Source organism: Tenrec ecaudatus, chromosome 3, assembly GCF_050624435.1.
Source record: "Tenrec ecaudatus isolate mTenEca1 chromosome 3, mTenEca1.hap1, whole genome shotgun sequence".
Taxonomy (NCBI): domain Eukaryota; kingdom Metazoa; phylum Chordata; class Mammalia; order Afrosoricida; family Tenrecidae; genus Tenrec; species Tenrec ecaudatus.
This window is the reverse complement of record NC_134532.1, coordinates 105,187,552-105,211,404: the sequence shown is the minus strand read 5'-3', so window position 1 is coordinate 105,211,404 and position 23,853 is coordinate 105,187,552. Positions and strand designations below refer to the sequence as shown.

Below are 23,853 nucleotides of genomic sequence, written 5' to 3'. Positions count from 1 at the left end.
TAGAAACCAAATAACAATAATTGCTAGGCTCTAGCACTTATTAAAATGTTTTTTCTCTTCATAATAGAGTCAGAATATTCAAAGATTTTAATATGTCAAACAAAACTTTCAGGATCTTACTCTACCTAGTTGCTCAACTTTATCATGTGCTCCTGAAAAAAGGGAAAATTTAAAGTTCCTAAACTTGCCATGATATTTTTTTTTCTCTATGCCTGAAATTCCACCTACTAACAAAACTGTGTCATGGCCCTACCTTGCTACATTGTGAATATGTATCAATGATCTCCACTCACATATCTATTCTTCTGGACAGTATGCCCAGGCACATCATGATTGTGCTATATACCCCCATGAACACACACACACACACACAGAATTATTATAAATTTATAAAGCATATCTTTTTTATCTCAATAAATTAAATAAAATTAGTAGATAAAAATAGTCTTGGAATTTGGCCTTCTAAGCAATTGATAACATTCGATAGCACATTATAAATTAAGTGCCATCTCTACAAATAGTTTGTCAATGGCTTTTAAATTTGGGATTACATAATCTCAAAAAGCAAATAAAAAATAGTAACTCAAACTAACTGATGTAATGGGATGCTCTTGGGCATTGGCAACAAAGGACTCTATGGAGAGAGATGAAATTTCAGTTTCTAATTTCTTAATGAGTATCAGCAATATTAATATTTACATTCCAGACCAGTTTATATCTTACATAGAAACATGAAATCACAATTTGGCTTTCTCAAATATGAATCTATCAAAAGATCTTAGAAAGGAGGACATACTTTTATATTCACAACATTTGATTCTGATGCACAATTGGAAACAAATTCTACAAAATAAAAAGAAAGATAAATAAGGTCAATTAGTCTTTGTTTTTTCAATATTTGAAATATTTATCTGACAAAATTTGTTGAAGAGTTAATAAACTTAAGGGTTTTCACCTTTGGAGGGCTGAAACCTCACCATCAAAAGGTAAACACAGATTTTCAACTTCCTTTTTGTGAATTTCACCCTTTTTCCCTCACTTACTTTCCCCTCTACCACCTACCCACAAAGCCATTGATACAGAGAAGGCATTTTCCCTTACAATCAGGAATTCATTGATAATATCTGTAAACATCGACACATAAATCAGAACATTTAACACACATGTGGATATGCATGTGTACACACGTGAGGGTATTGTTCAGAGTTCAAGGAAAGTTTGAATGAAAAGGTAATGGAACTTTCCGACAGGTATTATGAAGTCTCCTGGTAAATTACAAGCCCAATATATAAGTATTTTATTTATTGAATCACATCAAGATAAGCAGCACATTGTGTTTTTCATTGTTGAAACTTTATGTTAAAGAGTTATTGTACCACCTTCTACATGCTGTTTTGGGAAAATGAAATTATCCAGTTACCCTAGATGAAATGGACTCTTCCAGTGAAACATTGCTGCTTTTGTTTTTTTCCTATGGGAACAAAATTGAAAAATAATGCAATCTTATGGATTTGTTCATGGTCTGAAAATATCGGGAAATGCAAGCTGTATTCCGTCTGGGCCTGCAGCAACCATCACATCAGAAAGATGCATGTCTGCATAATAAGAGCCGTCTTTCTCTTCCAAGAGGAGAAGACAAACTGCAGAGTGAGGAGGCAAATGGACTCTGTTCTGTTGTCATGGCTGGCCTATTCATGTATAAGTAAATCGGAGCGGAAACTTCAACAAAGCCTGCACTACCACATAGCGCTCTGAACTTCGCATGCAGACAAAAAGTAAGTTGCTTGCACATCCTCTACATCCTTAGCGTGGCTGGGATCCTGATTTTCAGCGTGGAAAGCATTACATACTAAGTAGTGAGGCCAGAGGTCTTGGCTGACTCCAGAGTTTACAGAGCCCCTGCTGCGAGTGTGAATCACTGCAGGAGTGGTGACTCCTGTTCTTTTGTAAAGGTTAGTCCTGCAAATCTTTAAGAAAAGAAAAGGAATAAAAAGGCAGATAAAGGCTAAGAAGAGGTGACTATAGGTCTTTCAGTGAGTGGAAATAGAATTTTCCACAATCTATAGACTCCACAGGGCTCCATTCTTCTCTCAGTTGGTGGTGGTTCTCCCAGGCTCTAAGCCCCAGAGCTTCCAATAACCCTAATTGCTTCCAAGTCCCTACCCAGATAAGAGGCAGATCTCAGGAGAGTGGAGCCTTTAGAAGTTAATTTCCACAGGCATGGATACTGCTGGAACACATTAAAAACACTTCCTATACTTTGAGTTAGGAATGTGAACATGGTATTTTATAAGGAAGGCTATTTTAATACAATGTATATTGCTTTGTCCTCCAAAAATATTATCTAATTGTTATACTCCCCCCCCCCCATAAAACACAATGCGTATGGGAAATCAAAGTCTTAAATAACATTTGGCTGTCCTGATATCACTAATCAATTATTTTTTAATTATGTACACACCAGACGCTAGTTCTGATTTTATTTTGCTGTGCTGAACATAAAATAAGTTTCTATGAATTTTCTTACATATCTGGTCCTGTATTATTTCAGCATGAAAAGGAAACTCTCCCAAACGCGGTTCAAGGTATTTCCCGCGATGTTTTCCTATGCCTTGCTGCTTCTTTTTCTCTAATCGGTCTGAAGAGCCAGCATTAATCCATAATGTACGGCACCTGCTGTTAGATTCCACGAACTTGAAGATTGATATACACAAAGAAGGAAAGCTCATTAAGCAACCTAAGCATACGAGAGCTCAGCAGACAGCTCACGGAGAAGTATATCATTGCACTTCCATTATACCCTACTGTCAATTTCAAGTACACCACTCTTTCCAGGCACATATTTTTTGTTCACCTCAATTTGCAATTGACCCACAGAACAGGCCGGGTGACGGAGCAGAGGTGCTGCTCTGAACTTCGGAAAATACAGTCCATTTTCCAACTCCCCTGCTGCTATTTTAATGCATCCTTGAATCAGAACATCTTTTACGACATCTGCAAGGAAAACTCTAATTCCGTGCGCTCTTTGTATAGCACAAATTAAAATGAGTCGGAGAAAAATTAGATCCGGTAGGACATAGTCGCTTCAAGCTTGTATCGTTATGGGTGACACCATCTGATCAGACTCCAGGCTTCTTTTACTATTGTCAGTTACTGCATATTTTATAGGGTAGTGTCTGGACTTGAATAATGGTGGGTTACCTGGTATAAGCTGTTTCACCTCATACATGATTAAATTATATTTCTTCCTGTCTGAACCAAGATTATATTGAAAATACAGGAAGGATTCGGCACCAGGGAAATACACGCTAGGATTTGACAAGTGTGGACCAGTGCAGGAAAATATCAATATGTGATGAGGTCATTCTAGAATCAAATAAATACGAAAGGAAGCTATCTGTTGTATGGGCAGATGCCTAGCCATTCTTTAGAAATGTCACTTAAATGACTCTCATGCCATTTAATTTTCCATTGTTAGACTCATTTGTTCCAAACAAGTTGGTATCCAAGGAAATCAAGAACACCATTCCTTGCAATGTGCTGAATAAAAGATCTAATATGCAAAGGGAATGGGAGTTCATAAATGAGTCAAAATGTAAAAACACCTTCCAGTTTGCATTTCCTATTTTATGGTAGATTAGAAGTAATGGCATATTATGCTATGTGTGTAACTATGATAACATACAGAATACTAACTAGAGTCACACTTAAAATATAATATCAAAGACATCAGACAAAAGACATGGATGAGCACATAAAAGGTAACAGCACAGAGTCCTTGGGTGATGCAAGAAGTTAACCTTCTCTGCTGATCACCGAGTGTTGAAGCTCGATTCCAGCAGAGGACCCAGGAGAGAAACGCGGGCCTTCGACGGCTGGGGGATAAGCCTTGAAACCCTGGTTTAGTCTCACACACAGACAGGAGCACGAGTCCCACTGAAGTCAGTGACGAGTGCTTTTTACTGGCTAACAGCACAAAAGTAAGGTGAATCTAAATTGGAACCTTGGTGTGGTTTATGCCTTTTGCACTCCAATGGAAAATTCAGAAGTCATAAACTGAAGAAGAAAGAAAAAAAAAAGTGGGACTTTTCAAGGTTGTTTAACCCGGTTCCTTTTCATTAGCCAGGTGAACTCAACAACAAGAAAGAGCTATGTAGCTGCTAACTCTAGTTTAAAATGCTCTTTGGGAAGAAATTCCAGAATATTCTCTTATATACCTTTCTCAGGTTATATTTACCTAATAGGAGGGTTACAGACAAATGAATCCAGAAACTAGGAAACAAAATTCAAAATGGCTGTGCCACATCTAGCAATAATACATATATTTATCTCAGTGTGCTTTTGGTGCATTAAAATGTTATTCACTGCCCTCAATGCTTTAACAGTCACTATCTTATGTTTTATTATCTTTCCTTATAATACAGGTTGATTTTAATATGGTAGACATTTATTCATCATTCTTTGAACTTTTAGCCCAGAGTAAAACCAAATTTACAATCATAGCATGGAATGGGGAAAATTAGACATCTTTGTCCAGCTTTCATGATTTCCAATCAGATAGTTACACCTGGAGCTTAAGCCCAACCCAAATTCCCTGCCATCAAGTCAGTTCCTGCTCATAGCAATGTTAGAGGGCAGAGTGGAAGTGCCTTTGTGGTTCTCTGAGAGCAAGGCTCTTTCTATGGTAGAAAGCCTCATCTTTCTCTTGAAGGATGGTTGTTGTTGCCAGTGGCTTTGGTTTCGAACTCTTAACCTTGTGGTTAATAGTCCAATGAGTCACTTGTTACGCAACAGGGCTCTATAGCACACTAGATTTGCATCAGGTGAAATACTGTCATTTTTTTAGGGTTTATCTAGTCAGTTTGAACCCATAGGGATACTGTGCACAGCAGACCCAAGACTGTCTGGTCCTGTGGCATCCTCATAATTGTTCTCATGCCTGAGTCCTTGTTGCAAACACCATGACAATCCACCTTACTGAGGACCTGTCCCTTTTCACTGGCTCTCCACTTTACCAAGCATGATGTCTTACTTCAGGCTGCTACTGACAACATGTACAAAGTATGTAAGCCTTGCCATCCTTGCCTCTAAGGAGCACTCTGGCCTTACTTCTTTCCAGACAGATAGGTTTTTACTTTAGAGGAAGTAGTCACTGAAAATCTTATGCAGGGCTTCAAGCCATTGTCAGATACAGAAGGCCTAATGAATGAAGGCAGAATGTTATTGCATACACTGCTGGAGGAGGGGCTCTCAAGGTGAGGCCCCTTGAAATGTACCCGAAGGGTTGCTTTCTCTGAGTGGAGTTTGTGGGAAACAGATTTGTCCCAAGTTGTCTCCGCAAAATATAAGCGAAACTTAGCTGCTTGCTATATGTGGCGAATGACTAGACACTTGGAGGTCATCAGAAGTAGATCAGGGGTTATTCTCCCTAAGGGTTATCAGCCATCTAGAGCAAGCAGTCACCACTGTTTATCCCACAACAAGTAGGGCCCACTCCCTTCTGATAAGTATAGTAGTTGACTATTTCCTTGTAGGAGACCCCAGAGAGGTCAAGCCCACACAAGGGTGGCCAAGGCTAGACTGCCATCATGAATCTAGGGTCTGTCTTTCTTGTCACATGTATGCCTCTAGTTCCTCCATTTCCGATCATGTGCACACCCCTAGCTCATCCCCTTCCTGTGATGTGTATGCCAATTGTACTGCCCCTTCCTGTGGTGTGTGATTACCTGCAGTCATCCCCAGAAGTAGATATAACCCTTGGTTAGCAATAAGCTGGATCCTCGAGCCTCCTGCTGGGTCTAGGCTCCACCTCACCTCAGTCCACTCTATGCACGGACCTGGCTGGTAAGATCATGGCCATCCAGGAGCTGAGCATGCTATCATGAAATGTGTCCAACTCCATTATTTGACTCTTGTATTTCTCATGCTCTCGACGACTTTAATATAAAATTTATCTATCTCCACTGCACAATTGTGCTTGCTGAGCCTGTGATCATTGGTGGGGGGCTGGCACCCACTCCAACCACAGGAGTTGACCATGGGACACATGAATGGAGTGGGGTCTGTGTAAGTGAATCCTTGAGAATCTTAATTTGCTTGTGAGGCAAAGCTCAAGATGAGAATAAACAGATGCAAACTTTTACTAATGATCAGAACTTGAAATATGGGAAGTATGATTCTAGGAAAATTGCAAGTCACCAAAAATGAAATGGAAGGCATAAATATAGATACCCTGGGTAGAAATTGATTTTTAGTGGCCACTTAGCTCAGAAAATCTCCTGTTTCACTATACCAGGAAGGAACCAATCCAGAGAAATATCTGCATTCATTGTCAAAGAAGACATTTCAAAATCAATCTTGAAGTGCAATGCTGTGTTTGCATTATATACCTCTGCCTTCAAAGAAATCCACTCAATACGACTATTATTCAAATTTATGCACCAATCACAAAGGCTTGTGATGAAGAAATTGGAGAACTCTTCTAGTGTCTTCAATCTGAAATTGATCTAATATGCACTAAAGATGCATTGATACACACTGGAAATTGGAAATGGGAACATTAATTGGATAATATAGACTTGGTGATAGAAAGGAAGCCGGAGATTACATAATAGAATTTTTCAAGACTAACAACTTCTTCATAATAAAAACCCTTTTCAACAACACAAAAAGCAACTGTGTACTTGGACACTCCAGATGGAATGCACAGAAGCCAAATTGACTACTGTGGAATGAGACACAGAAAAACTCAATATGAGCAGCTAAAACGATGCCAGCATCTGACTGTGAAATAGACTACCAATTGTTCATGTGTATGTTCAGATTAAAGCCAAAGGAATTAATATAAGTCCATGAGAGAAAAATTACGACCTTGAGCCTATCTCACCTGAGTTTTGAGAACATCACCAAGAACAGATTTGACACATTGACATAAGACTTGATTACCTATGGGAGAGTATCAAGAACATCATCGGTGAAGAAAGCAAAAGTTCATTAAAAAGACAGGAAAGAAAAATAAAATCTAAGTGAATATCAGAAGAAAATTTGAAACTTCCTCTTAATCAAGAGAGTGCCGAAAGCAAATGATATCAACAGGATGAACAGAACATTTCAAAGGACACCTCAAGAAGACAAAAATATTATAATGAAATATACGAAGACTTTTGGCTAGCAAATCAAAAGTGACGAGAAGCCTCGGAGTATCTTAAACTGAAAGCACTGAAGAAAAAATTACAGCCTTGAGTGGAAATATTGAAAGATTCTGTGGGCAAACTATTAAATGATACATACGCATCAAAAGAAGATTGAAAAAATACACAAAATATTCACTACACGAAGCGGAACTATTTGATATTCTACAGGCTCAGGAGGTAGCATATGAGCAAGACCCATGATGCTGAAGGAAGAATTTCAAGTAGCACTAAAGGCATTAACAAAACAAAAGGCTCCAGGAATTAAAGGAATACCAATTGGAGTGTTTCAACACATTGATGAAGCACTGGCAGCATTTACTCAGGAGTGCTGGGAAATGTGGATGGCAGCTACTTTGCCAGCAGAGACCCATATTTGCCCCCATTCCAAAGAAAATTGACCCAGAGAATGCTCAAATTAAAGAACAATATCATTGATATCATGTGCAAATAAAATTTGGCTTTGGTTCACCCAGCGATTGCAGCAGTTCAGAGATTCCTGTGGGATTCAGAAGAGAATGTGGCACAAAGGATCATTGTTAGCGTCAGATAGATCTTGGCGGAAAACAGATAATAAGGGAAGGATGATTACTTGTGTTTCATTGACTATGCCGAGACATTCAGTTCTGTGGAACATACAAACTGTGGAAGGTCTTGTGAAGAAGGGGGTTCTAGACATTTCACTGAGTTCACGCAGAACTTGTACATGGATCAAGAGGCCGTTGTGCAAACAAACGAGGGACGACTGCATGGTTTACACTCAGGACAGGTGTGTGTCAAGATGGTAGCCTCGAATATAATTATTCAATCCTCATGCTCAGAAAATCTTCAGAGAGCTGGCTTATATGAAAAGAAGGTGGCATCAGGATTGGAGGCAGGCTTATCAAGCACCTGCGGTACGCAGATGACACAACATTGCTTGCTGAAATGTGAGGAGGTCTTGAAGCACTTGCTGCTGATAAAGATCAAGAAGTGTAGTCTTTCAGATGGATTACAACTGAATACAAGAAAGTCCCACATCCTCACAACTGGAACAAGCGGTAGCACTATTATAAATGAATAAAGGATTTCGTCTTGCTTGGATCAGTGCTCACAGAAGCAAATCAAGAGATCGATGATGCATTTTATCAGTAAATTTGCTCCACAAGACTTATTTAAAGTGTATTTGATTGGCCCATTTGGAAGTTTTTTTCAATTAAAAAATGTGCATTAAGTGTCAGATGATTCTCCTCTGATCCTCGGCCAGGAACGTGACTTGCCTGGCTGTCATGCAGAGAACGTTGGGAAGTGGATTATTACAGAAAGTTGGAGCTTTCTACTCCCATAAAAAGTTGGGGTCTCAGAAACTGACAGGGGGTCTCTGAGTCAGTAGTGATTCAGTCCTTCTCTGAGCGAGCTGGTGGTGGTTTTGAACAGCCGACTATGAAGATTACAGCCCAATGTGTAACCACTACACCACCAGAGCGCCATAGTTAGGTTAAAATATAACACTTTATCATTTGATCTCCCTATTAACCCATTTAAACATTTTTTTGAGTTTTAAATGTTTTCTGTTTTCTCTTTAATTGAAGTTCTTCTTTTACTTTGTTAGTTTGTGTTTTTTAATGTTCATTTGATTTTTATATGTTTTCCTGTATATAAAATCAAGGATAGGTAAATATAGAGAGATAGTAACTGGATTAATGGTTTCTTGAGTGTATGGCAGAGAAGGTTGGGGGAAAATGTAATAGGAAGCTAATATCAATGAGTTCAAGAAAGGAGAAAATGTTCTATAATTGATTGTGTGAAATATTGTGCAACTCTTCTTGATATTATTGAACTGTTGAATTGTATAATATGTAGATTATGTGCCAATAAATCTTTAAAAATACCAAAATAAAATGTTGAAAGTCCATGAGATTGTTACTCTGAGGAGTAAGGTGTGTCTGACCAAAGCCGTGTTCTTTTTAATTGCCTCCTATGCATATTAAACTTAGACATCACATAATGAAGAACAGAGACTATGTCAAGCATTTGAATTGTGGTGCTGGAGAAGAATATTGAAAGAATACTAGACCGCAAAAATAGAACAGGTCTGATTTGTAAGAAGTAAGACCAGAGTGCTCCTTAGAGACAAGAAGGCAAGACTTGATCTTACATATTTTAGACATACTGTCAGGAGAGAGCAGTCCCTGGAGAAGATACCATGCTTGGTAAAGTGAAGGGTCAGTGGCAAAGAAGAAGACCTTTAGCAAGATGGGTTAACAGCATCTCCCACATGAGTTCAAGGATAGGAACACCGGCGAGAATGACTCAAGATTGGGCACAGTTTCGTGTTGTGCATCATGCAGCTATGGATCAAAAAGGCTTGCTGGCCTCTCACAACAATCACATAGAAATATAGGTATGCATATATGTTTGAACAACTTCAGTGACAGCATTCATTATATAGCCTACAAAACATTCTGGCAGATTTAACTTACCCTTATCTAACACGGGAAGTTAATGCCATTTAGCTTTCAGTAGTTAAATTCAATTTACTTTCCAAGTGACATAGAATGAATGTGCCTGCCTTTTAGAAAATAAAATAGTCTTTTAATAAGTACCAGAGGAGTAAATAGGTGAATGGTAGTTTTTTCCCTGTTTCATGATATGTCTTATCTCTTCCAAATTAAATAGCCTTAATTTTTTCAAGGGTCACAGTAAGGTTCATTGTTTTTAGACCCTTGCCTTCCTGAACTTTTCTTAGCTGGGCAATTTCTTGTTTCTTATGTTCAGAAGACTGAAAGTCAAGCCAAAGTTCTATGTATGAACTATCATTAAGAATAAAATTAAAATTTTTTAATGATCTACTTACTTTTGTTATGAACTTTGGCCCAAATCTGCAATTCATAAACATATTTATCCCGTGTGTTTTCAAAGCACGATTGCCACCGTTTGACATCAACTCCACCATGACTCATGGGAAATGCATGTGCACCAAACAAGTGTTCTGCAGTGTTTTCAAAGACTGATTGTTCTAGAGGCAGATTATAAGACTAGTTTACAGGCACCTCTGAGTAGACTGAAACCTCCAAACTTTCAGTTAATAGCTAACCACTCAAATCATTTGTAAAGTCCGAGAATTCCTTTCACATCACACTCCTTCATTTATGAATTAAACTTCTTTGGAAGTATTTTTGGACTTCATTAAATACCAAACAAAAAGCAACCGCCACCAAGTTGATTCTGACCCATAGTGACCTTGTAGGACAGAGTAGAACTGTTACTTCCCATTTCTGAGACTGTAAACCTGCAAGGAAAACCTCACCCCACCTACCCTAGAGCCAGCTCTGGTCTTGCCCCTTCTGACTTCTTTTTGATCCCAAACCTCAAAGAAAATTGGAAAGGAACACGATTTGAGAACCTTGAGGCAGCCTGATGTGTCATTCTGACGGGAGGTAAATCAGAGTGTGGCCTTCTTCCAGAAAAGGGTAGAGAGGTGGAGGCTGTGCCTTCAGAAGCACGGAGCCCTAGCTCGAGGATATGTCAGGAAACCATGCTTCACCTGTTGATACTTTTGTTTAATAAAGGTTTCAATGGTTTTGGAGCTTTGCCTTGTGACTTCCTCTCACAGAATATTAGGTCACTCTGATGTGAAAGTAGAGGTCTTTAATGAAAATAGAAACATAGCATAGATTCTTCAGCTTTTATATGAACATTACCTATCTTATTTATGGAAGTCCTAGTGGTGTGTTGATTCCGATCTGTGCTGCTAACTGCAAGGCCAGCAGTTCAAAACCTCCAGTAGCTCCAGGGGAGAAAGACTGGGATTTAAAGGGTTACAGTCTCAGAAACGCAGAAGGACAGCTCTACACTATCTTATAGCTTCTCTGTTCATTGGCATAGACTGATGACAGTGAGTGAGGTTTGGTTATTACATTTAGGTTATGACTCTGGTGTACTTTTGAGCCAATGGCTAATTCATAGTGTGGTGGAGAGACATTTATGGTAACTTTGTGGTAACCCAGTCACTTCCTTAATAAACCCTCATAATTATGAGTATTGTCTGTGAGCTCTGTGTGACTGCTTCAATGAATTATTGAACTCAGCATGGAAATAGAGTGCTGTGGGTGGACTAGCTCTCCTACCCTAGTCTCTAACTCCCAAGAAATGATTGGGTGGAACTATGAAAATAGAGAGCAACACTAACATAAGGGAGTGGTAAGTTTTAGTTACCACCCCCTCGCTATAAGAATGAGTCATCTTTGAAGCAGCACCAGCTAGAAAGACCAGGGACCATTGGAGGACCATGAAGCAGATCTCTATCTGAAGTACCAAAGACTGAGACTAGACGTACAGGAGGCTGTGGCACACAGACTGTGGGACACAGCCAGAGGAGCAGCACCAAGACTATGGGACTGCAAGACAGAGCAACAGGCAAGCCTCTTGTCCCCAGGACAGAAGCCAAGGGACTATGTGGCTGAGAGTATGAGAACCAGAGAGGGACTAGGTTGCTGACTGTGGATAGATGTTGCTGTGCACCAATGATTGTGATCTTACTGATCCAGGCTGGTGGAAGCCCATTACCTTCCCCAATATTCACTCACGCACTGCCATCAAGTATATGCTGACTCATAACAACCCTCTGAAACAGGGTAGAAATGCCTGCCTAGGGCTTATGGTTTAGAACTTATGATGACAGGTGGCAGATCAGCAGCCCAGCACCTAACAACCATGCCACCAGGGCTGCTAACATTCCCAATTAACTCCCATAATTGTGAGGATTGTCTGTGAGTTCTTTGTGGATATTTCAAGGCCTTATAGAACCCAGCAAAGATGCAGAGAAGTGATCAGTGCCTGATTTGGTGAAGGATGGAACATGGTGGCAGGTCTGACGCTGAATCTTGGTGACAGGGAACCTAGAGGATGTCTGATATGGTATCCCATACTCTGTTTTGCACATAGTGACCATATGTGACAGAACACAACAGCTCTGGAGAGTTTTCTAGGAGGTGATCTGGCGATACTGTTAGGTAAGCCTCGCAGTTCAAATCTACCAGCCAATCTGCTGCACAACAATGTGGCTATCTATTCCTAAAGATTTACAACTTCAGAAACCACATATAAGGTCACTATGGGTTAGAGTTAGCTAGATGTCAGGGGGTCTGAGTTGGGATCAATTCAACAGCCGTGAATTTGGTTCAGAGTTATTCTTTATAATTACCCAAATCACTAGATCTAGTCATCTTTGTTGCTGTGGGTCAATTTCAATGGCTGTGAACAACGGCACTACCAGGGCTCCTTCATATCCATCATCTTCAGTTACCTGTCGTAGTAGGTTGAGGAGCTGGCTGTCTCTCTGAATTACCTTGCAGAAGTGGCGTGCTCAACAGCAACACATATTTTCCCAAGATAATGGGAGTGATATTTAAGATCATAGATCCCTTCTTTAGAAATGAGTTCTGTTCAAATACAATATTCTTCAGTGTTAGCATATTAATTCATATCAACAATTTATAACATCAGTGAATTTATAAAAAATTCCTCTGAATTGGTTTGGTAAACGACTTTGGAGCTATTGGTTACTCTGAGGAAGAATGAAGAATGACTAGAGAAAATAGCTTAAGTGGTTCTCAACCTTCTTGATGCTGCGACCCTTTAATACCATTTCTCATGTTGTGGTGATACATTATTTCCATTGCTACTTCATCACTGTAATTTTGCTACTTTTATGAATCAGGTGGCCCCTGTGAAAGGGTCATTCGACCTCCAAAGGGGCCGCGACCCACACTTTGAGAACCATTGGCATAGAGACAGCAGGGTTGTATATATTCTTTCAGCTTTCTTTCCCTATATATCCCTGCAGGTTTACTCTTTGCCTGAGTTGATGGAATCTTTTAACTTGAAATAGAAACTAATCCAGCCGCCTCAGTAATTCATTCCACCGCATTAGCAGGTAAATATATATCACCGATCATCATCTGTGGCTTCTCTTTCCTCATGCTAAGGCACTTGTACAAAATCATAAACTTAAATGCTCCTTGCTTCATTCAACATTTCCTTCTTTCCGTTTTCCCCATTTAATTTCGCTTACTTCCAGTCAAGTTGTCATGTTACATTTCTTATTCAGTAACTTCTGTCCTTGCAACCTGGAATTAAGCCTCATTTGGGCCTGCTCCTTACCCCACCCCGAACCCCATGCTTCCTGGATGAGATCTCCTGGAGATATGAGTAACATCAATCTAGATAGTTTATCTGTCCCTGTTTTGAGGAATATTGTCCTTGATCTCTCGTATTTTGGAAACATCCTTAGCCTGAATTCAGATTTCATCCTGCCTTACCTGTCTTATTCCTAGTGTGGACCTTCCAGTACTGCTGGGTACATACACTGCATCTGTTCTGCTCCGGTTTCTCTTTTTGACCCAAGTATCTCATTTTGAGCTTAGCTCTAATGCACAATAACCAAGAAAATAAATTATTGAATAAAAGAAGCCTCCTCAAAGTATCTCATTCACTGTTCTGTTTGAAATGAAAATAAATTTGTGTTGCGATGATAGAATTTAAAAGAAAGGTTAGCATCATTGATTGTTGTTTCATTAATTCACCAGTGTTACCGATGGAAATACCAGAAAGAATATAGTCCTCTGTCTTATTTCAAAGGCCAACTGCAAGTCTCTGACTAAGCTGTATCTGAGATTATTGCGATTAGTGGCTGTGAAGGTGGAACTCAAAAATTATATTTTAAAACAGAGATATCACCATATCTTTAATCACAAGTAATCAGAGCAATAATAGCCATTAAACTCGGGCCCAAGAGACAAGGAGGGCAATATTCAATTTTTCTTACACCAATTGCTAGGGAAGACTTGGGGCCAGGATTGTAGGCACAGAACGAAAAGTAAAAGATTCCCTAGCCGCTGCTAAGATCACACATTCAATTAGTGAGGGGAGGGTAAACAGAGAGGTTCCCTCTTCATTTGCTTTTGTTAGCATTCGCACGCCTTATTTAATTATTGTTAGAATGTCCTCCGTACCTCATAAGTGTCGAGTTTATAATGTATACACAAAAGTAGAATATTTCAGATTTATGTACAGTACAAATACCTTCGAGGCACATTGATAATTGTTCAGGCAGCTTGTTTTACAAGAGGGGAAGCAAGTTATGAAAAATGAAGTTTTTGTTCAGCATCATTCAATCTACTTATTTATTCTAGTGCCATCTTAACCGAACAGTCTGTATGCTGAACAGGTAATCAGAGGAGCTGGGTTCTACGAAGACGGCGGTGGAATAAGGATTGAAGGAAAGTTTATTAACAATCTGGCATATGCAGATGACACAACCTTGCTTGATGAAAATAAGGAAGACTTGAGGCACTTGCTGATGAAGCCCACGGATTGCAGCCTTCTGTCTGGATTACAACTCAAAGTCCTCACAATTCAATCAACAAGTAACATGGTGATAAATGGAGAAAGTGTGAAGTTGTCAAGGATTTTGTCTGATGGAAACAGCAGTCAAGAGACCCAAAGATGGGTTGCATTAGGTAAGTTTGCTACACAAGAAGGCCTCTTTAGAGTACTGAAATGCAAAGATATTACTTTGAGGACTAGGGCAGGCTTCACCCAAGCCATGGTATTTTCAATTGTCTCCTATGCATATGAAGGTATGACACTGAGTAAGGAAGACAGAGAGGGATCAATCTGAGTTGGTTTTCAATACACTGCATTTGAATTGTGGTGCTAGAGAAGAAAGTTGAAAGTAGCATAAACTGCCAGCAGGACAAAGAAGTCTGTCTGGGAAGAAGTGAGGCCTCAGTGCTCCTCAGAGGCAAGGATGGAAAGACTTTGTCTTACGTGCTTTGGACATGCTATCAGAAGGGACCAGTCCCTGCACAAGGAGATCAAGCACGGTAACATGGAGGGGCAGCCAAACAGGAGGCCCTCAAGCAGACGTGTTGATACAGTGGCTGCCCCAATGGGCTTAGGCACAAGGACCATTATGAGAATGACATAAGACAGGATAGTATTTCCTTATGTTGTGCATAGTGTTGCTATCGGTCAAACCAACTGGATGGTGCCCGATAATACCAACACAACAGGCTTTGCTTTGTATTGAATAACCATGTTTTTTGATGATGTTTGAAAAATGACTATGCAGAGCTTTAAACATATTTTGTCCCCACATTTTAATCCATCCCAACCAAATTATAAGTCATATATATATATGACTAAATGCCGTGTTTAAATTATCTAAAATCATTCATTTGACCTAGAACTTCAATACTTGAAACTTATGTTTGTTTCATTTTCAGCATGATTATTTTTCTCTGTGTAAGAAAATGTATTATAGTACATGAGGTAGGCATATTTATCAGACAAACTTTTATGGTTTCTGAGTGCACTGCATGTAAATACAGAGATTTTTTCTTAGAATTGAGAAATGCAATTTTTATGGAACAAAAAACAGGAAGCTAAAATAATTCCCCAATAGCTAATGTTAATATACTTTCCATGATGTTATACTTTTATAAAATATACATATATGTATGCCAGAAATATAGCCCATTTAAAAGAATTCGATTAATATCTGAAATATTAAAAGGAAAAACTTCATATTTATATAATTTTCATGCCAATTAAAATTATTTTAGATTATTTATTAAAGGATCTAAATTCAGTCTTGTATACCAACTAAAATATAGCCAAAATTTTAATATACCCTTTCATTGCATTTATTTCTATTTACTAATCTCTGTGCTAGAAGACAACTTAACTTAGGGACATCACAGTAACATTGGCACAATTGTGAATTTTCTTTTTTGGCTAAAGAACTGTAAATTAATATGCACTTACTAAATTCAGGACTACAAGTCAACATTTAATGTTAAAATTGATGGACATATTCGACCTGTGCTTCTTACCACATTTGTTTTTATTGACTCTGCATCATAAGGAAGTGAAGTAATTTGGAGACACAGATCCTATTTCCATGGAAGTTGTTGCATTTGCCAACGCTTTCTCGTGGGACGGGTTGACATTCAATTATAAACAAATGAATCATATGCTTTAAAATTCAGATGTAATGATATGAAATACAAAGGGAATACATACGGGGTTCAGAAGGATGGTGAGGAACAGTTCGCCTCCTCTGATGCTTTTATCCAGTTCTTGGGGCCCTCCTGGGTACTCTTTATAGAAAATAGTGTGAGTGAACAACCCACAGGTCTGCCGAGGGAGAACCTGAGGAAGAGCGAGGAAAAAGGAGCACATTGACATGATGTAATTGAAAATGCTACCATTATCTCTTGGCTTTAGAATCTAAATGATGATTTGTCTAGATAAATGTGAGATTGTCAAAAGAAAAGCTCTAGTTCCGGCGATCCTTTTCATCGCTGGCATCAGATCGAGGCCTGGATACAGTCCAGCTGCCATGGGGGCCGTTCCAACTCCTGGAACTCTCTGTGGCTGTGCTAGCCTGGGCGGACTCGAGAGCCAAAATTCAGAGACATGCGCGTTCGTAGGACAGAGCTTTATAGAAAGAGCAATTGTACATTATAGAAGCATCCCAACCTGGTCCAGATCAGGTACAAAAGTCAGATATTAGACCGTATGTCCAATACAAATCTATAAAGTCCTCTTCAGATTCACTCAACGCATGCAATGAAGCCGAATGAAGGAAGATCACAGGACAGTGGGTGGAAAGTCTTGTGGATCCAGTGGCAGAGGAAGCATCTCAGCACTGGCAGGATGTCTCCATGTGGCTCCTTCAGCTTCAGGGCTCTAGCTTAGCTCCATCTCTCTTGTCCGCAGGTATATCTTGTAGGGAGTGAGCATGTGTTCCACCTCCAGTGAACTATTTATCTCCTTACTGCCTCCGAATAAGGTCATCAAGAGGCGACCTAATTGACAGGCTAAATTCCACCCCTTCACTCTTAAGTCTCAAATTGACAACAGATTATGTAACTACCACAGTAAGACAGGATGGAACTGCTCCTGTTAGTTTCAGAGCCTATTATCCTTTAAAGGAGTAGAGAGCCTTCTTAGTATAACAGGGAATACCAACATAATCCAGATTTTTTCTTTTTTCAAAACTATGTACTTAAAATTTTTACAAAACAATCTTCTCACTCAAATAGTACTCTTCTTTACATGTAATACATTTGTCAAATATGTGATTCCATTCTTGGAAATATTTTTCAAACTCATCTGTTTGGCTGGCTGACAGAACCTCCCTCATTTTTTCCTTCACCTCTTCTATGTCTTCAAATCACTGTCCTTTCATGTCTCTCTTCATTTGCAGAAACAAAAACAAGTCTCATGAAGCGAGGTCAGGTGAGTAAGGTGTGTGGGGCAAGAGATGCATCAGTTATGCTATCTTTCAAGAACCTTTAAGTAGAAAGCTTGATTAAATATCTGGCCTGGTAGAATGAATTCCAAATGCACTATCCCCCTCACATTGGGGGGAAAAATGGAGAGAGAGAGAGAGCATTGTCTTGATATTTGATTTCACTTAATAAGATTTTAGGGTGGCAATGTGAAAATGGTATCTTCCACTGGCTTGATTGATGTTAGCTTTTGGGGTCTTAAGAATATGAGTAGCACCATATCTCCTCACTACTAATGATCTTGGGGGGGGGGAGGGAAATCTGGGTCTCTTCTGAGCTGTTATTTCAAAGCACAGCATGTTCCCACTCATCGATCTTTGTCCTGCTCAATCAGAAGTTGAGGCACACTGGCACACCAAGCCATGAGGATGACGTCCCTGCCAGGAGCTCTCAGGCACAGGTAGGACTTAGGGACCAAAAAAGCTCTAGATATGCTATCCCTTCGCAAGTGTATACCGTGACAGAGGGCAATACTGGGGAGACACAGCGGTGAGTGAGTCTACTCTTACCACCGCCACAGGAAGGCAAACCAAGAAGGGAATATAACAGATCAGCAACAGGAGCAAAGTGAAACCACAAAACCCCTGAGAAGCACCCAAAATCAACTTCAGGCTAGGAGGGGCAGTTCGCAGAACCCCCAGGACCAGTGGAAAGAGAGTCATAAAGGTCAGCAGACAGACCTGGAATTATGTATGCTTTTTCATGTTGGGGTTTGTTTTTGCTAGTATTTTTTGTCTTTTTTTTCTTCTTTTTGTATTAAATATATATATTTTAATTTTTGGTTTGTTTCCTTTATTGTCATTTTGCCTACCTATATGAAATAGGCATGGGAAGCAAGCCCGAGGAGAAACAAGGGGATCGGTGATTCCAAAGGGACTTTTGGGGAGGAGGAGGAGGCAGGGATGGGGGAGAAGAATAGGAGTGGAGAGGAAGCAACACCATAGACAGAGGAGCAGTATGGGAATTAAACTAACAATGAGGAGGGCAGAGAGCTCCTGGTTGTTTGGAGCAGCAGTTGGATAAATCTAGATGAGGGGAATTACTAACAGGCAGAAGAAGGGTGAGCATGATGGTGGGGCAGGAGGAAGATAAAAGGACATGGAGGAATGATCTAGGAAGCAAAGCTATGGATAGAAGTACAAGCAGAGATGTGCACATATGCAAATATATCAATTCATGAAACTCGAGGTATCTGCATGGGTACATACATTTATATGGCAATACATTGAGGACGTGGACAGACTTTGTGCCTCTGCTCATGACCTTCCTCAATGCAAGAACACTTTGTTCTAATAAGCTGGCATTGTGTGATGCTCACCCTCATGATAGGACAGCTGAAGATAAAATGGGTGTGTAAGCAAATATAGTGAAGAAAGATGATGGTGCCCAGTTGGCCAAGGATATAGTGTCTGGGGTCTTAAAAGCTTGAAATTAAATAAGCAGTCATCAATCAGAGAAGCAACAAGCCTACATGGAAGAAACATACCAGCTTGTGCAATCATGAGGTGTCAACAGAACCAGGTAAAGGGCCCCAGAAGACTCAAAACAAACAAATAAAACATATTGTTGAGAATGAGGGGCTTGGAGCAGAAACCCAAATCCCATCTGTAGACCATAGTAATTCCCCTCACAAAAGGACCACAGAAAGAGATACGTCAACCAGCATGCAAGATAGCACCAGTGAAACACACAATATTCCTCTGGTCCTTTGAGGCTTCCTCACTCTAGACCTGAACATGTACACTAGTACAAATAAGAGCTCATGACACATGGAATCCAGTCATACAAACCCTTCAGGAATAGAAATTAGAGTAGACAGCAGCAGTGGGAAGGTTGCGGGAGGGGGAAAGGAAGAGAGGAGGTGGGAACAGATCACAATGATCAATGTATAACCACCACCACCACCACCCCCAGGTTCTCCACCCATCACCCCAGGGGAACAAACAACAGAAATGTGGGTGAAGCAGTTGGTATAAGCTATGAAAGCAATAATAATGTATAATTTATCATGGGTCATGAGGGTGGAGGGATAAAAGAGTTACTGATACCAAGGTCTCCAACAAAAAGTAAATGTTTTGAAAATGATAATGGCTACTTATGTACGAATATCCTTGATATTGATGTATGGAATGTTGTAAGAGCTGTAAGAGCCCCCAATAAAATGATTTTTAAAAATGCTGACCTGAGCTCCAAGATAGTCCAGGTAACTTCCCTATGTCCTAATGGTCCATCGACATTTGCATCCCTTTAGGAGCCTGATGGACATTCAGAATGGGATTTGTCCTCAATCGACATTTCACCATTTTTGAAATGAGAAAACTACTCATACACTTGATTTTTTCCCCCCACAGTGCTGTCACTGTAAGCTGTGTTCAACATCACAGCAGTATCTGTGGCATTTTTCCTGAGATGGAAACAAATTTCACAGCCTCATGCTGTTTTCTTAAATCAGTCATTACACATACACACACACACAAAAGAGAGACAGAGAGAGAGAGAGAGAGAGAGAGAGAGAGAGAGAGAGAGAGAGAGAGAGAGAGAGAGAGAGAGAGAGAGATTTGAGTGAAACTGCTTTTAGGAAAAATTCACTGTGACCAAAGAGGACTGTCCTCGGTGATGCCACTGGTTGCACTAACTCAAAGCAAGTTGCTGGATGTTTGTCTAACATGAAAAAGGTGTACTATGAAGCTTCACCCAGCGGACCTTTTCCCAATTTTTTTTTTTTTGCAGGGTAGCCCTTCAATTGAGGATTCAATAAAATAAAATCCTGACAACTTCAGTATTTTCTCCATTTATCATGACACTAAGCCATTAATTTCTTTGTTTTCAAAATACAATCTTGTTTTGTACTCAGGTATTGGAGTTCAAATAATTTGTTTCAGTACTCCCACCTAATACATCACCTCTGCCTTTTCTTTATTCTTTTTGATATTTACTAAACGTAATTCAATTTTTATCACTTTAGTCATTAAAGAATTTAGAACAGTAGTCAAGAAATCAAATGTATTGAATTGGACACGTTTGCCATAAAAATTCTGTAAAGTTTTGAAGAACAAGGGTATCACAAGGTAGTCTAAGGTGTACCTGATGAAAACCAAGGTCTTTTAATCATGTGAAAATTAGATGATGAATAGGAAGACTGAAGAAGAATGAATGTGTTTAAGTTAAGGTGTTGACAAAGAATATTGAATGTACCATAGGCTGTCAGAAGGCAAATTTGTCTTGGAAGAAGTCTAGCCGATTGCTCTTTAGAAGTGAGGATGATAAAATAATGATATACTTTGGACAAGTTATCAGGGGACCTGTTCCTGGAAAAGGATATAACAATTCTTGCAGTAGTAGTCAATGAAAAAGAGGAAGACAGTAAGGAGATAGATTGACACAGGGATTGCAACAATGAGCTCAAACACAACAAAGATTGAGAGGACATGACAGGACTGGGGAGTGTTTCATTCTGTTGTGCATAGAGTTGCTAGGAGTCTGAGTAGCCTTGATGTTGTCTAACGACAAAGTCAAATGATAGAATCATTGCTTATGGCACATTATGTGGCTAATTCTGTTTTAAATCTAAATGTTGACCAGAGAAAGAAAATTAAGTGATCTTACCCCAAAAGTTTATTTTGAGTAATATACTATATATGATGCAATGAGAAACTTATTTCAAGGGCAAGAATAGCTGTAATTCTTATTCTTTGTTTAATTTGTCATAATAATTGGTTTGCAGGCCATTCAAGGTAAATTAATACATTTGATTTTGGTTAAAAGAAATGTTTTACTCTTATAATATGTGTTTTTTTCTCAATCAGGCAGGTGACTAGGTATTATTGATGTTGTTGTTGTTAGGTGCCATCCAGTCAGCTTCAACTCACAGAACCCCCGTGCACAACAGAATTAAATGCTGTACTGTCCTGAGCCATCCTCTCAACTCTTCCTATGCCTGACCCAATAATTCAGCCACTGTGTCAGTCCACCTAGTCTACGGTTGCCGCTTCACTTTACCATGCATGATGTCCTTCTCCAGGGACTGGCCTCTCCTGATAATATCTTCAAAGTGTGTAAGACAAAATCTTGCCATCTTTGCCTCCAAGGAGACCTCTGGCCTTATTTCTTCCCAAACCGTTCGGTTTGTCATTTTAACAGTCTGTGGTACTTTCAGTATTCTTGTCCAGCACCACAATTCAAAAGCATCTATTCTTATTCAGTCTTCCTTAGTCAATGTTCAACTTTCACACGTATATGATGCAATAATGAGTACTATCTCTTGGGTTAGGCACACATTAGTCCTCAAAGGTACATCCTTGCTTTTTATTACACTAAAGAGGTCTTAGGCAGCACATTTATCTAATGCATTTACCTTTTGATATCTTGACTGCTACTGCCATGTGCATTGATTGCGGATCCAAGTAAGACAAAATCCTTGATAACTTGAACTTTTTCTCCATTTTTCATGTTACCTATTGATCAAATTATGAGGATTTTGGTCTTCCTTACATTGAATTGTAATCCATACTTCAGGCTATAATCCTTGATCTTCATCAGCAAGTGCTTCGATTCCTCTTCACTTGCAGCAAGCAAGGTTGTGTCACCTGCTTACTTCAGGTTGCTAGTAAGCATTCCTCAAATCCTCATGCTGCCCTCTTTTTCACATGATCCAGCTTCTCTGATGATTTGCTCAGCATATAGATTGAACAAAAATGGTGATAAGATGCAACCCTGAAACAAACCTTTCCTGATTCTAAACAATGCATTATTTCCTTGTTCGGTTAGCACAGCTGCCTCTTGATCCATGCACAAGATTCGAATGAGCACAATGAAGTATTCTGGACTCCCCATACTTCTCAAGATTACCCATATTTCATGATGGCCCACACAGTCAAATTCCTTTGCTAGTTAATGAAACACAGTAAATATCTTTCTGGTATTCTCTGCTTTGAGTCAAGACCCATCTGACATCAGCAATCATATCCTTTGTTCCATGTCCCCATCTGAATCTAGCTTCAATTATTGATACCTTGTGAAACTAGATTTTACTCTCCCTCCCATATTATTCTTTCTATATCTACTGGGCACCAATGGGCATGAATACCATTATTTGAGTTATCAATAATTCACTTTGAATCCTAGGGTCTTTAGATCACTTATCTGCAAACACATAATTAATGTTTCACAAGGAACTAATATTAAGTACCAGCTTGGTTAAGGATCTGTGCTAGCATTTATTTTTCCTTTAGTGTTAGAAATGACTACATTTTGTAATTCAATCCAATCCAGTTAAACCTACATTTAATGATACCCATATGCCACCCACTCTGTTTGATGCCAGTGATAAGGGGATCACAGAAACCTAAGCGTTTTCCTTGAAGATCACATGGTTTCTGCAGAAGATATGTTTATCTCTACAAATAAGACATATTTTTTCAAACCCAAATAATTAATAATAAAACAAGGTCTGGACTGAGAGGCATATTATGTGAGTACTGCCAGAGAAATATTTGAGGCCTTTGGAATGGAAGCTGCTATCATTTGAATAGTCGAGGCGTGTACAGAGTAAAGCTGCCCCGGACAGAGGAACTCCATGATTGAAAATATAAATGATACAATATCACTGGGAAGGAGGTGGCAGGCAGAAATGATGAGAGACAAAGCTGTTCATGGTTCATGTTTTGATGATCTATAAATGGTAGAATACAATTTTTGAAGCCTATAGTTTGTCAAATAATTAATCTGAAAATTATATGTATACATACATTTACATGAATGTGTATCCATAATTAACACTAACCAAACAACAGTCGGGAAATCAAATGAGGTATTGCATTAGGCTAATCAGCTATAAAATTTCCTCTTTAAAATGTTAAAGTGTCACTCTGAAGGTTAAAGTGGACACGATCCAAGCCATGATATTTTCCATTGCTTCATACATACATAAAAACTGGACAATGAACACGAGGATTCAGAAAGAACTGATTCCTCTGTACTATGCTATTGGCAAATGATATATTAAATATATTATATGCTTCCAGGAGAATGAGAAAGTCTGTGTTGGAACAACTGCAGCCAAAATGTACCTTAAAGGGAGAATGGCAAGTCTTGGTCCTAAATATTCTGGGTAGGCTAACAGGAAGGGCCTGTCCGTGGAGAGGAACCTCATGCTACAGGAAGTCGAGGTCCAGAAAAAAGGGAGATGAAATACAAGGAACTATTTTTTTCTGTCCAGGGGTCACCGTGAGTCAGAGAGAACTCAACAATAATGTGTGATATGTATGCTATCTCTATTTAAATAACTCTATCTATAGCTACCAAGCTGTCACAGTTTATCT

General features: G+C 39.3%; 1 protein-coding gene across 1 annotated transcript in view; it reads right to left on the bottom strand.

Moving 5' to 3' along the window:
- Positions 1–23,853, bottom strand: part of LOC142443496 (bifunctional heparan sulfate N-deacetylase/N-sulfotransferase 4) — a 363,094-nt gene that overhangs the window by 135,459 nt on the left and 203,782 nt on the right. Inside the window, exon 5 of the mRNA XM_075544840.1 lies at positions 16,260–16,388. Within this exon, the coding sequence (XP_075400955.1) occupies positions 16,260–16,388 (129 nt within the window). The remainder of the gene's footprint in view (positions 1–16,259; positions 16,389–23,853) is intronic.